The sequence below is a fragment of the Dioscorea cayenensis genome, chromosome 7 (genome assembly GCF_009730915.1).
Source record: "Dioscorea cayenensis subsp. rotundata cultivar TDr96_F1 chromosome 7, TDr96_F1_v2_PseudoChromosome.rev07_lg8_w22 25.fasta, whole genome shotgun sequence".
Taxonomy (NCBI): domain Eukaryota; kingdom Viridiplantae; phylum Streptophyta; class Magnoliopsida; order Dioscoreales; family Dioscoreaceae; genus Dioscorea; species Dioscorea cayenensis.
In genome coordinates, this window is record NC_052477.1 from 28,362,296 (window position 1) to 28,378,115 (window position 15,820).

A 15,820-nucleotide genomic window follows, 5' to 3' on the forward strand; every position below is an offset into this window, starting at 1 on the left:
ATCAAGAGGTCGGACGACCCGCCAGCTCAAAACATCGACGGTCCATTGGATGCCACGTTTTCAACTCAACGGTTCAGATTACTTTCTCAATATCCTCAATCTCGACACATATCTAACCTACTTAGTAAAAGACCAAAATACTCTTCTCCGTCTTCCATAGTTCCTCTTTATTTCCAAAAATTAAAATAATATAAAAAGATATCCTAAAACCTCTCGTTTGTGTTCTTGATCTCAAGCTCTTCATTGAATTCTCAAAATCTTCTCGAATTCCATCTCTGGAGACTGATTCTACAGGTATTCCCTTCGATCTTCTTCGCTTTGTTTGCTCAATTGTTCAAACTGTATCTTCTTTTATGCTAATTTTAGTTTGTTTGCGTTTGGGCGTGGTTATGATTGGTTCTAGGGTTTAAAGATTTGATTTTTAAGCGCCTAGAAACTTCTGTGAATTCAATTTCCTTTTATTTGTTCGCATTGTTCGTCAAAAATGGTTTCTTGGTTTCTGTTTTTCAATTTGTTGTTCAATAATTCCGCTATTCAAATGAGTAAATCTTTTTGGTATAAACTAAATTTTCCTCAAGATACTTTATGTGGTTATTTATGAGCGTGGAAGTATATTCAGTGAATGAATTTAACTATATAAAAATGATCTTTTTCTTGGTGATTATAGGGTATGCAACTATAGGTTTATTTGGAAGCAGTGGGCTCCTCTTTTGGAAAAAGGTGTGATCTGGTTAACCAATTAATTTTTGATCAATTTTGTGAATTCTCTTTTTGTGCAATTTTTCTCACTTTTGTTTTGGAGTTTGTTGTTATGATAAAACCAAAGTTTTATTTTTCTATTTATCGATTTGCTATCCGTCGAAGTATTTAAAAGACCGATTTTTATGTGTTTGCATTTATTTTTATTGAGAATGTGAATTTTCTATTTGCTCATATTATTATTTATTAGACAAATTGATGTAATGGTTCTATTGGACTTGTGAGTTTTTTTTTTTGGCAAGGAATGTCTGTCCTGCCTGACTAAGTAATTTTTGTAGCTATCACTTTTTCTTTATTTTTTTTTTAATTTTTTGTGGCTTTAATTTTCAATTAGTTTGTATTCTCATAAAAACCGCAACAAATTGGCTTGTCACACATTCTTAAATTTTATGGACTATTTACTTCTTCTTTAAAAATTGGATTCTCTATTTGTTCACTTTTTTAAATAAGTTGAAGTAATGGGTTTCTCAATCCTTTCTTTTGAAAGTTTGTGATTTCATAATAATTGTAGCAAATAGGTAGGTTGAGCTTGGCGAATTTTGTGAGCGGTGACTCCTTTTTGTGATTTTGTTAACTTTTTTTTTTTTTCCTTCATGCGAGTTTGCAGCATTTGGTGCTTGAATATGTGCGTTTGGAAGCAGCTTTTTCGTAGTATAATTCCTTCCTGATGCTATGGGTAGAAGAAAAGCCCGGCCAATTAGATCTGAAGGGATATCATCTAACATTGGCGTCCCAGACAGTACTAATTCAGATGAGAAATTGAATAATGATTGCCAATTGGAAGCAGTGAATGAAAATGCTAATGAGCAAGTCTTGGAATCACAGAAATCATTTTATATCAACATTGATAGAAACCATTGTGATTTTGATGAGTATTTTGACATTGCTGAAATTATTCTAAATGACGTGAGGTTTCCTGACGGAGATGTGGTTGATAGATCGTTTGAGGACAAAGTAGATCCTGAATTTTCTCTTCGGTTTAAATTGATTGGCGTAGAGGAATCTAGTGTTAAGTTAGGCCATTGGCCTGTTATATCAGCTGATAATATCTTTCTCGAATGCATTTTTTTAGATAATTCAACTTCTGAGGGTGGTAGCAAGTCAAAGGTGCTTTTATCTGGTGTTTTTGATGGTCCTGATGAGGGTGTTTCTGGGCTTGTTCACTTGGTTAGTCAGAAGTTATTGACGATAAGGCTTGTTTCAGGAGTTGGAAAGCTGGTGGACCTTTTCAGGGTAAGGGTCGAGATACTGAGGAATGCTTTTAATGCTTGTGAATCCCTCTTGGAGATTGTCAGACAGCCATGGAGGAAGAGCATGATCAATGTGATGCCTTGGTTGCGTCCTGAAGTCACAAGCTCAGAGGCTATATATGGAATTACTTTGTCCAAGGAGGAGCAAGCTGAAGTTAATGTAGAAACAACTGATAATGGTTCAAATAACAATTCTGGGTTTGATGCTGCTGGTTTTTATGATGTCATCAAGCCTTCAAAGTGAGCATTCCCCCTATTTTTCTTGTCTCAGCAATTATTGATATTCTGTTCCTTTGTCACACTAAGTGACTTTATCATCTCATTGCAGACTATATTTTGCAAACTCTGTTAGGTAATATAATGTTAAGCAACTGAGAAGGCTATTTATTGAAGTTTTAGTCTAGTTCTAAAGCTGAATTATTAATCAGAAACATCATATTTGATTGACAATTTGATTGGGAAAAAATAATTTGATATGATGATTTATGCATGCAATCACAACAAGCAAATCTTCAGTCTTATAATTGTTATTCTTGTTTATGTTATTATGTGGTCTGCACTTTGTTTCTCTGACAGAGAGGAACCGATGTTAGAAGAAAGACTGCCGGACTTGCTTCCACAACTTAGACCATATCAGCTTCGTGCTGTTTATTGGATGCTTCAGCAAGAGAAGAGAACTTGTGAAACTTCAGATGAGAAAATACAGAGTGAACTGTTTGCTCCATTTTCAGTGGCAGTAACTTTCCTAGAAAAGCACTCCAGAATGTTTTATAATCCTTTCAAGTAAGTCTGCTGCAATTGAAATTCTGCTTGAAGTTCTTGGACTGTAAATTGCTTCTATATTGCCTTTTCAAGACTGGCATTTATGGTGTGGGATAATCTTGCTAATGAGAAAAAGACTTTTGTCATAACTTTGATTTGTAACTAAAAACTTGTTGTATGGCTAATATAGATCAGGAATTTTTGCTCAAGTAAACTAGGGAGTGGTTTTGGTTGGTGGAAGTGGAATTCAAGTGAAGTAGTGGGCACTTCCAATACAGAGGCATTCATGCCTCATGGCAATCCTGTGTGATGCAATTATGCATCTGGATTTCATTCGTGCTGTTGTATTTTACTTCTGTTTTACTCCTTTCTTTCAAGTCGCTATACCTTCATTTTCTGTAAAGTGTATTTAGGAGTATCATCAATGATAATTAGGCGAGTATGTTAGCCTTTGAGTTGTCCCGTTCTTTTAGTCTCTGACCATGATTTGTTTTCCTTTTCAGCGGTAATATTTCATTACATCCTGAATCATCAAAATCTCTTATTTCTGGCGGGATTCTAGCTGGTAAGTTCCTTCCTTTTGGTCTTTCATTTGAACTAGTTAATTATTCTTGCTGTCAAATGACTTGTTCGATTTCTGTTTTTATGTGACTGACCAATCAAAGATGAGATGGGTCTGGGGAAAACCGTCGAATTGCTTGCATGTATCTTCGCCAATCGTATGCCGTCCTTGAAAGATGGCATAATTTCTTCGAGTAATGACTCCCAGTATTCAGGTGGACAGATAAAAAGACAAAAACGGGATCGTGTAGAATGCATATGTGGGGCAGCGACTGATAGCTCAAAATATGAAGGACTTTGGGTGCAATGTGATGTTTGTGATGCATGGCAGCATGCAAATTGTGTAGGCTATAAACCTAAGAAGAAACATTCAGTCACTGATGAAGTTCACAACTTAAAAGGCGATAACAAGGTTTTAACCCGTAGTTCAATGAAGCGAAAGAGCAAGAAAAATGCCACTGACATAATTGAGATGGCTGGGAATTATACATGTGCATTGTGTTCAGAACTTTTTGAAGCTGCTAATTCCAATATATCTACTGGTGCGACTCTTATTGTTTGTCCAGCCCCCATATTGGCACAATGGTATTCAGAAGTTATGCGGTATCGCTCTTCTTTTTACTTATTCTATTTTCTATAGATTTTACTATATACTTTAGATTATATTTTATCGTGGGTATGTGTGTGAGTGAGCTCACTTTTTTTACTGAACACCAGGGTGGCTTTTGGTAGGTGTCGTTAAAACCTAGATTAACTTGGTTTGGAGTTTGGTTGTTTAAATTTGTTTTGGAGGGAAAATTTTATTTGAAGTTGCCAAACTTTGACTCAATTAATTCTAATCAAAGTGGATGCTTTAAAATATACATTCTGATTAATGGGCTGTTTATTAATATCATATATAAATTAATTAAGTCTTGAAAAAAGTTACCAACCCAGATTTTCCTTCTGGTGGAGGTCCTTAGATGACCCAGATCCCCAACCAAACACACCCTGGTGGTATGACATCAGATGGTTTGCTTTTGAAAGATTTGCAGCATTATCTGGATTTTGCTTTGTGAATTTAGGAATTTGCTTTCATGACAGTTAGGAACTTGATGTTTTTTATGCGCATGTGCATGCAAGTGTTTCAGGAGTGCACTTTTCTAGGGACTTGATTTTGGAGGTTGAATGTCAGTTTCAATGAATATTTCATTGGATCCTTCAATCTGTTCAAGTACTTCAACATGATTGAGGGAAGATATGCTGCATGGTTGAAATAATTCTCAGTGGACATTTGTAATAATTCTTGACACGTTTATGTTGTTGTTGTTTTTGTTGCTTTTTTTATTTTATTTTATTTTATTTGTGTCAGACATATGGTAAATATTTGTTCTTGTTCATGAACAGCAAGTTAGCAGCCTATGCCTTTCTGCCCCTTGTTATATTTGGTTTTGGTCATTCAACTATCTTACTGACTACTTGGCCTTCTTGCTACAGCCATACCAGGCCTGGTTCTCTCAAGGTTTCCATATATGATGGTGCGAAAAATGCAGCCTCCTCTGCAACTTTGACAACTGATATGTGCGAGCTTGCTGCAACAGATATTGTGCTAACCACATATGATGTGCTAAGAGAAGATTTATCACATGATTCTGATAGGCATGATGGTGATCGTCGTTTCATGAGATTTATGAAGAAGTATGCACCATTTTTATTGTTTATGAGAAGCTTTTTGTGTATCTTTCTTAAGTTGTTTAGATCTTAAAGTAGTTATTTAGTGCCTCTGCCCTTGCCAGTTTCATAATAATAACCTTTGCTTGGCAGTCAGTCTTTCATCTTCTTTGTGCTTTTGTCCCAGAAGAAACAGTGTGGCATATTTTACATAACTAAGGCACTGATGAATGGATAAAATTCTCCCAAGATCTTAAGATGCTCATGAGTCATGGAACACTGTTTACCAGTTATCTGACTGTACTCTGGCAATTACAGTTTCATCTCCTTAATATAGCTTACTGCCACTAAAGTACCTTGGTTCATAATAGGCCCTATAGTTAAAGATATGGAATTTTTTTTTTATATTAAGAAATACCTTGGCTCATAATTGGCCCTATAGTTAAAGATATTGCAAATTCTTACAGGTTTTTTTTTGGTTATCTTTTTCATTATTTTTGTATTTCACATCTTCACACCAGATATAGTCTTTGTGGATAAATCAGCCAGCTTTATCTATTTGTACAAAATTTCTTTTCTCATCAAATGGTAAAGTGTGGGAGGGGGCACTTTGCAAATGCAATACAGGGTTTTTGCAATTGTTTAATATCAACAGATAAAAGAAGCACCTAAGGGTTTTTTGAAACTACGTTTAACCATGACATTGTCAGGATATATAATTACCCGAGGATGAAGGTATTTGCCTTAAAGGTGCACTACGTTATGAACATCATAGATTGCATGCCGTTTGTTATATGCTGTTGTCATTCTTTGTTTATTTTTATACTGTTGTTCTCTCCGGGTTTTTGGTGCAGTAATGTTGCTATGTAAATTCAGGTACCCTGTTACCCCTACAGTTCTTACAAGGATAAATTGGTGGAGACTCTGCTTGGATGAGGCTCAGATGGTTGAGAGCAACACATCTTCTGTCACTGAAATGGCAATGCGCATACGTGCTCAACACCGTTGGTGTATCACTGGCACTCCTATCCAACGAAAGTTTGATGATATGTATGGACTGTTGCGGTTCCTCAGAGCCAATCCTTTTGATGTTTATCGATGGTGGGCTGAAGTTATCAGAGATCCATATGAGGTATACTTAAATGCCAAGTTTCCTGTAGATGGTTCTTGTTAGTTTGATTTGACATTCTTCCATGGGGCATCCATGATATCATTTAGGATGAAGAAATTTGAATTTTGATTGCTTTGCTTCTTTGAATACTTCTGATATTTCATGGCTTTGGGCTGAAAGCATGTGTATTTAATTTATTCTTGACAACAATTAGAACTAGAATTATGTTAGTGTGACTACGTAATAAGTTGCTCATAGAAAGTTCATAAAGACATGGTACAGGTCACATCAATGTCATAGCATCTTTGTGCCTTCAGGCTTAGACCATAACTAATAAAACAACCAATGTTTTTGTAGCATCTGCATTTTGTGGGTGGGTGGGTGCGTGCGCGTGGGTACCACAGCTAAGAAAAGAACCAATGTTATTTAGGTGGAAATTACTATGATTACAGGCTATATCCTTATATCATATAAACAATTATTGAAAATAATAAAGTAACGGGTTGCTAGGGGTGGACATGGTTAATCCAACTTTGTATGCAACCTCAATCCAAACTTACTTTGATGTGGAAAAAGAAAAGGGAAAAAGAAATTTTGGTGGGAACATGTTGATTTTTTATTGGATTCGTAAAACACATTATATCTTTGACATGAAAGTGATATTTGTTCTTTCTGACTATTTTGACAATTTATTTTTCAGAGAAGGGATGCTGTTGCTGTGAAGTTTGCTCATAGGATTTTCAAGCAAATTATGTGGCGTTCATCCAAAATTCATGTGGCAGATGAGTTACAGTTGCCTCCTCAAGAGGAGCATGTGTCATGGCTTAACTTATCACCAATTGAAGAACATTTCTATCAAAAGCAACATCAATCTATTGTCTCCTATGCACTTGGAATTGTCAGAAGCTTTAAAAATGATATTTGCAAAAGGAGACATCCATCAGGTAATAAGATTTATGGACTTGGGGGTATAAATGAGTGAAGTATATTTATACACTATGGTGTGTTTTATTCTATGCAGGTAACAATGCTTCTTTTGATGATGTTGTTCTTTCTCGAGATGAGGTTGCAAGGCTTCTATTTCCACTCTTGAAGCTTCGCCAGGCATGTTGCCATCCTCAAGTCGGGAGTTCTGGTCTCTGCTCTTTGCAAAGTTCTCCATTGACTATGGATGAGATTTTAGAAGTGAAGTCACTGAGCCTCCATCCGCTACCTAATTTTGCTTACTCCAATTACCCTCACTCTCATGGGTTTCTAAGATCTAAGAATTTTTGGTGTAGGTATTAGTTGGAAAGGCCAAAATTGAAGGGGAAGAAGCTCTCAGGAGGATTGTTGTTGCGCTCAATGGCCTGGCTGCAATAGCTATAATCGAGGGAGGCACCAAACAAGCTGTGTCATTGTACAGAGAATCACTTGCTTTAGTTGATGAACATGCTAATGATTTCCGTTTAGATCCATTACTGAGTCTTCATATCTATCACAATCTAGCTGAGTTGCTTCCTGTTGTCTCTGAATCTACACAACAATGTTCACATCATGTTAGTGTCAATCCTTCTGAAGATGGTGATGAAAAGAAAAGAAAATTGCTTTCATCTGGCAAATTTGATCAATACTATGTGAAAAGACGAAAAATGGGACAGGGCAAGAAACAAAGTACAACCTCCATTGACAAGTCGTCTACTGACTGTAGTGAACATGCTAACTGTGATGAAAATCCACCTGCCTGGCTTAATGATGGCAACCTTGGGACAGAAAATGATGTTCAGTGCCAAATGTCTTCAAGATGCTTTTCAGACAAGTGTCTGAAAAAGGCATGTGAAGATATCAAACAGAAATACTTATCTGTTTTTACCTCAAAACTTTCTATGGCTCGAAGAGACTACACAAATAGTCACTCACAGGTAGCGCTTCCTCTCTCTCTCTCTTTCTCTCTTCATCTCTTCATACCCTGTGGTTTATATATGAAAGAACCGATCAATGATTCTGGATTTTTTTTTGGGCTGTGGGTAATTTCAAATTTTCAATTTGTGAGTTATTTGAGTGTCATCTTCTGGCTATTGGAAATATGGTCTGATAAATGGTAATTTAGCTACAAGTAAGATGCATGGTTCAGTGATTATTGTTTATTGATCCTCAAGTTCGTGTTGTGCATGTTCTTTTATTTTGTCTTGAATGTAGAGAATTTTGGTGTTAATGTTGTGGACTTTTTACAACAGATCTTTCAGGAAGGCTAGGATTCTGTGTTCCGAGTCTCCTAATTTTTTGTTCCCTTGATGTTTGGGCAATATTAGCTTTTCCTCCTTGAAGATTGTAGCCCGAGGCTTTATTGCTGCCGTATAAGATATTATCTATTAAACATTCCTTCACATGTCACTAAATTGTTAAGGCAATTTGAGAAAATCATTAACTAAACAGTTTTTTCCGGCTCTCTAAGTGCGACATGACTATTTTCTTAATATGTACTTTTCCATTTTGAATGACTTGCTGTGATATTTCATCAGGTTTGTAATTTATTGGAGGAATACAAGAATCAAAACATGGCTTGGTATTTGAATACTCTTAATCTTTTTGAGAAGAGTAAAGATTCCTCTGAGGAATTGTTACAAAAGATCGATCGGGCTGTTTCCAATTTTAACAGGAAAACTTCATCAAGGTTAGCCACTTTCTACTACTTCTTATTTGTATTTTTGACAATGTTCCTTCTGTTTTTTTTGGTTAAGTATGAAACTTGAACTGTGCTTTAATTTTTAGATATTGGGTAACCGTGAACATTCACATTGGAAAGTGTCTGACCAAATTGAACTCATTGGAGAAAATCTAAACAATTAATGTTTATAAACTAATAAAATCTAAAGCACAGAACTGGAATTGTACTTTATGATTATAGTGATGATTGAATATGTGTCATCAAATATCATTATAAAGAATCAAATGTTACGGACTGGAGGATTCGATGAACCAGCTACTTATAAGAACTTGAATCTAGCATATATTTAGGGTTGAGATTTGATGGAACTGAAGATGGGGATTATTTGAGTTGCACATGCATTCACTAAAAATATTAAAAGAGCATGTGTTACTTCTATACTGTGCGTTGAATGTTTATAGGTGATATTAAAACCTTTTTGGAGTATTCACCATTGATACTCTATAAATTTATAGTTAATTTATCTGTTTTTTCCTTTGTATGTGTTACTCTATACTTGTATGCTCATTGTACGTCACTTGTCTTCTCTATGTTATTTCCATTTAGATTGATGAATATGTACTCGCACGCATGTCTTTTATAGGCGCTGCATATCTGACTTTGAATTCCTTATCAAGGTCACGAAATATTGGTTTCTTGAAATATACTGTTCAGGCTGGTCTAGATTCTTTGGAACAATCTAGGCAAGCATTACTTAAGAAACTTATGGAAATTGATCAAGCAATTGAGAATCCCAAGGATGATGATATTGCCCAACTGAGAGACTGCCCTGCGTGCAATGAAGGAAATGGCTCATTGTGTGGACCTTGTGAACTCGATGACCTGTTTCAGGTTAGTTGACTCTTCTATCAACTTTAACATAACGCTATATATAACTGGAGAATGATTTTGTCTCCCTTCAAGGCAGGTATACGAGGCCAGCCTGTTTCTAATAAAGAGAGCACATAATGATTCTGTTATCACGTCGGTTGAGGAAGCATTGGATCTGCAGAAGCAGAAATTAGAGTTGCGTCGGTTTTTCCGAGACAAGAAAACTTCGATACAGTCAAGTAGTGATCATGAAAAGATGAAGCAGAGAAATGTGAAAGCAAATGTGCAGGTAAATTTTTTGCATTGAGTACACTTTCTACTCTTCTATACCTGACATTGATTTCATCTATATTTTTTGGATTATTAATTGTTTAATCGCATACATGTTATCTCATTATGTCCTTTGGGCCTCACTGGATTTCATGTAAATGTGGCTCTTTAATGCTTTGAAGTGCAAAAATGGTGTTGAGTGTTTGTAAGATTTAACATGTGAATTGTTATTAAATTATACACTGAGTGCAGTGCTTTACTTTCAGTCAAGCCAATGACCAGAACATGACAAAGGAGTTGGCTGCACCTGTTAGTGATATATGTTCAAATAGCAAATTGAATTCTTTTAGCCAAACTGAAAGATTTACATGACCATTGTAAATTGTGTATAAGCCAAACAAGATTGCTTAGGTGTGGTCAATATCTTCTTATCTGTATGTGTGTGCCCTACACGCCCAGAGTTTTCATTGTTCAAGAAACAATGAATATGCATGTGTATGAACCATTATTTGTTCTTTCATCTTTGGTTTAGAGTAAAACAGCTGTTATGAGGCTTATGGTTTGTCTTCCAATTTTTATTTCATTACTATATAGATTTGTCTCAAAACTACAGTTGGGCTGATTTGTCTTGTATATATAATTTGAGAATACATGATTGACTGCTCAAGCTTCTGTGTTCTGCTTGGCTTATTGTTGTAATTATCTTTGATTTATTCATGCAGGTTTATAGACTTCCTTCTGAGCTGGAGGTCACCCTTGGAGTAATCAAAAGTTACTCCAAATCAAAGTTAAGTAGACAGGACTTAGCTTCTGCTAGAAAGCACTTGCTTCTTTTTCAGGTGTGGCTTTGATGTTCGGATCACCTGCCTTTTACCCTATTGTCTACATCTATTTGAGGAACTTGATACAAAGTTTCTGGTTTTTGTTTTTTTTTCCTGCTTATTTCCTTTGGCTTTATTTTGTATGAGCGCATGCTTAATAGAATGCTTGGTTTATTTCTCAGGTCTGTTTCTTTCTGTTTGACAATGTAGTGTTCCTGTTTCACTATTGGATCTTAGTTTCGTCTTGTTATTATAGTATTTGTACCAGCCGTTTTCCATTTACATTCCATTTAATAGGTTTCTTGAATATTACTAATACTTTCTGGCTTCTTATTTAAGTTTGAATAGTAGGGGAAAAGAAAATCTAAAGGCATTTACTTGGCATAATAATAAGAAAGATTGATCATCATCTGAAGTCATCTTGTGTATATGTGTATATATATAAGGGATTAATTAATATGTATATATATATATATATATATTAATAGCCCATTTTGAGCCAATGAATGACCAATTGAGCAAAAAGGTAGGATGTGCATGTGCTAAGGATCTATAGTTCTATATCGGGCATGTGTTATGTAGAGATTATGCTCACATTCAACAATTCTTTGAGGATAAGCTTTGTCTACATTTTTATCAATCATTATAATTAGAAGTCCAAATTTTGCAGTAGGTATCAACTCATATGTTAATTTGACAAAATTCCCATGAATCAATTCATGCAGCTTTTCTTTTGTCAAGCTTGTTTTAGTACATAACAAGGATTCATCATGCTTCCTTTTGGTTATTTATGTTTAGGCTATGCGTAGGGAATTTTCTCAAGCAAGGGGCTTGTTTGTTGCTCAAGCTCAAATGCTGCATGCTCATGATGAAATTAAATGTGCTACCTCACGATTACGGCTCAAGTTGACTGATGATGAACCTCCTGCAATTGATGTGCTGAGCAAAGAGGAACTAATTCCATCGAGCATGCAGTTTACATCTGACAAATTTTCGGGTTTGTCATCTTTGACACGCATTAGAGGACAACTCCGTTATTTGAAGGTAAGATCAGAAGTTTATGCTATTATATGCCTTCCATTGATCTTTTCCTTGTTGCCTTAGATGTGCTGAGAAGACCTAAAAGTTGAGAGCACTGTTGTTAGACAGTGCAAACTAGGGTAATTTGGTTGTGAAGCATTCTGTCCTATGGAGGCAAAATAGTGTTCACTGTGAAGCATGATTGTTCTAGAGGATGCCTAGTATCACCATTATATATATATATATATATATATAATTATTGTTATTTAGTTTTCATGAGGTAGACACTCACAACTAGTGTTGCTTTGTTAAATTTTTTTCTAGCTAGAATTACACTAACAAAGGTTAAGTGATATTTGTGTTCTTGCTGGTAATCCATTACTTGTGTCTGAGGATTACAATCCCAAGGATTTTGTGCCAACATCTAACTTTAAATAGTATTCCCTCATCATCCAAAACTTAAATTAATTAACTAAATACATGTCCAAAGGGAGAAGCTTTCACAAGCAAAGAGAAAGCTAAAAGACAAAAGCAACATGCAGTTAACGTATACTGATGTTTGTACATTCCAGCTGTTTTCTGTTCTAAGTATTTAGCTTGTAGAATTTTGTAACTTATAATGTTTCCTAGCCTAGATAATAACAAAAATCATATGATTTTCAGGGGCTAGTTCAATCAAATCAGAAAGCGGAGCAACAATGCTGTAATGCGGGGCCTGATCCTCGAGATCAAAATGATTTAGCATCTACTACTGCAAAACATGGTGAAGCCCTTGCTAAGATTGATGAAGATGAGACTTGTCCAATTTGTCATGAGGGCCTGAACAACCAGAAGATGGTATTTCAATGCGGCCATATCATTTGTTGCAAATGTAAGTATTTGTAAGTCGTATTAATATTTCCTGGGAAATTATATAAACCTTGATTATACATTTTCTTCATGAATGAATCTGTTTAAGCGATGCTTTTATTTATATGAGAGCTTTGTGAACTTAATTATTTTATTTAACAATGGCGGATCTTTATTTTTTTACTATATACATAGATAAAGTTCAAAAACCAGGGAGAATGTGATGAAATTATGTAGTGATATTTCTCAAATTAAATTCTGATCTTATACTATGCTGCTGTGAAATGACTACATCTTTAATGTTTATATTGTCTGTGAAGACTTCAATGATGATATCAGTTCCATTTTGTTTCACTTTCCCACTCAATCTCTGATTTTCTGTAGGTGAAATCCATCTTTCAAGTTGATTTTTTGGTAAAACAATTTTAATTTTCTGCAGGTTGTTTAAAATTGACAGAGGAAGGAGCATTTTGCTTTGGAAGGTCCCATCAGAAATGGATTATGTGCCCCGACATGTCGTCAACAAACAGCTGCCGGAAACATTGCGTTTGTACAAGACAAACAAAATATACGCATTGATCTTTCAAAAATTCAAGATATGCCTGAATCTTGTATCACAGTTCAAGGTTCATATAGTACAAAGGTTTGTCTTTAATCTCATCTTTGACGCATGACATCTTTTTATTGTTTGAGATCTTCCATGGATTGGAAAAATATTAACTATGCAATCGGTGCTGTTTTCTTTTTCACAATGTAGATTGAAGCTATCACAAGGAGGATTTTGTTCATAAAATCAACTAATCAAGATGCACAGATTATTGTCTTCTCAAGCTGGAACGATGTGCTTGATGTCTTGGAGCATTCATTGGATGCAAATGGCATAACTCATGTCCGCATGAAAGGTGGAAGGTACATATTTTCCTAGCCATTAATCTTCTAAAGCTCTTGTTTTTCAATTTAAAATCGACCGAGTTGATGAACCATTCATGTCATAGGAAAAAATTAAGAGGATTCAAATTAGTGCTTTTATGTTTTCCATTTTAGTTCTCTAAAATGGAAACCTTTTCGCTCACGCACTTTAATCTTCACACTTTTATTGGCCTTGACTCTACAGAAAATCAAATGTAGCACTTGCGAAATTCAAAGGCCAAGCGAGCAATGTGGGACGAAGCGGGAAGATTGAAGACCAGTCAATCAAAACACAACCAATTCAAGTCCTCCTCATGTTGTTTCAACATGGAGCCAATGGTCTAAATCTCTTAGAAGCAGAACATGTAATCCTTGTAGAACCATTGCTAAACCCTGCATTCGCAGCACAAGCTATTGGCCGAGTCCACCGTATCGGACAAACAAAGAAGACATTCGTTCATCGATTCATAGTATGTGCCAATCCAAACCAAACCTTCAACATTTGCTCAACGTTGCTGCAACAATGTGCTTATCCTTGCATTTCCTTATTTTGGCACAGGTGAAGAACACAGTGGAAGAAAACATTCATAATCTTAACAAGAACAGGGAGGCGATTCCTGACGCCGTGTCGGCGGTGTCAAAGCATCAAGATCAACCTGCGTTGACTCTTAAAGATGTTCAATCCTTGTTCTCTGCTGATATGTCAACAGGTCTTCTACAAGATGGTGGTGGTGGTGGTGATGCTAATGTAAGTGCACAATTGCCCCCTTCTGTTGCTGCAGGTCTTGCTGCTGAGAGGAGATGGATGCAAAGTCAGTCATCAATGTCAAATTTAGGAATAGATTGATTGAGTGCAATTGGCTTCTTTAACTTATCATTGTCTACATTAATGTACAGTTTCTCTCTCTCTCTCTTGTCTTCATTTTCTCATGTTGGAATTTTGAATTCAAATAAGGTTGTTTAAGTTAGATCAAAATAATTCAAATAATTTATAGATATATATTGCTCTTTTGCTGATAAAAATGCCCAGTTTTTTTTAAATACTTTTACATCTATTTTTTTAATCTTTAAAATTCATCAGTTTCTTGTGAGTTTTTTTTTTAAGATGAGTTGTTAGCCGTTAACAGGATTATGCACACGAGCCTTTGCTGTGGCTTATGAGACCTGTGTACATGTGGACGCAATGACTACTCACAGGTTGTTCTCACAACTCTCATATGTCTATTTTTACCTCATATTATAGAGGGTAGAATAAACCTCTCGAGTGAGTTGGATAAACCAAAAGAGAGCTTTTTTTTTAAAAATAATAGATAAATTATATTTATTAAAAAAAATAAAAGTAGAGAAATACAAAAACAAAAACAAAGGATTTAACATCAAAGCTGAAGACGAGAAGAATGAAACAACTCACAAGACACCTTAGATCGACCACCTAAGGTGACACTAATAAAGAGCAAGCTACTCATTGGCTATCTAGCTGTCGACACGTTAGATTGCACTTAACCATTGCATCTAAATCTTCCCATCTGATCATTTTTGAATCAGAAGTAAAAACAGATAAAAACTTGTGAATAATTTTTATAATATCATACAAGTTTTCCAAAAATAGTACATGTATTTCTTTCTAGCCAAATGCTTATATAAAGCTATCTCCAACCCAAAACTCTATATTTAGCGTTTTATTACATAAAAATACAGCTTTTATAGTGAAAGTTTTTTCAACCACCATCTCTATTTTTTACTCTAAAATAGAGTATTCTAAGAATATTCTTCTCACTTCATAATTTATATGTTTAGACCTTCATTAGTTGTATTAGTTGTATTTTGAGTGTTGTGAATTTTTTTATTATTATTATTATCGATGATAATGTATGTTAGATTAGTTTCTATGTTTTTATTTTATTGTTTTGTGTATTTTTTGTTAATTTTAATGAAGTTATATTTTATGTCTTATTTTCATTAAATTTTTATTTTTTATTAATAAAAAAAATATAAACTTAAATTATAAGTTATTAATTTAATTAAAATATAAAATTATAAATATAAATTTTATAAAAAATAGAAAAAACTAAAAAGAGAAAAAATAAACTTAAAAAAATGAAAATTAAAATTTAAAAATAAAAAATAAAAAATAAATATTAAACTGAAAATTAAAACTGAAAAAAACAAAATAAACTGAAAATTAAAACTAAAAACAGAAAAAGAATAGAAAACTAAAATTAAAACTAAAAAAATAAAAATAAAAAAACTGAAATTAAAACTTAAAAAAAATTATAACATTGCTACAGTTACGTGCAATATGGGCGCAACATATTGCGCGTCACTGTAGCAATTTTCATAT

The 15,820-nt window shown here is 34.6% G+C and overlaps 1 protein-coding gene across 1 annotated transcript; it reads left to right on the forward strand.

Annotated features, from left to right (window-relative positions):
* Positions 1–185: 185 nt before the first annotated feature.
* Positions 186–14,453, forward strand: LOC120264473 (E3 ubiquitin-protein ligase SHPRH). The gene is given in 22 exon segments (XM_039272286.1): positions 186–294; positions 668–720; positions 1,367–2,249; positions 2,586–2,792; positions 3,275–3,336; positions 3,437–3,935; positions 4,809–5,009; positions 5,859–6,114; positions 6,794–7,037; positions 7,115–7,278; positions 7,374–7,994; positions 8,595–8,746; positions 9,418–9,631; positions 9,708–9,899; positions 10,603–10,719; positions 11,500–11,745; positions 12,385–12,592; positions 13,010–13,077; positions 13,079–13,213; positions 13,328–13,479; positions 13,685–13,949; positions 14,039–14,453. Coding segments are annotated over 20 exon segments (5,109 nt in total). The 5' UTR covers positions 186–294; positions 668–720; positions 1,367–1,431; the 3' UTR covers positions 14,327–14,453.
* The last annotated feature ends 1,367 nt before the right edge of the window (positions 14,454–15,820 follow it).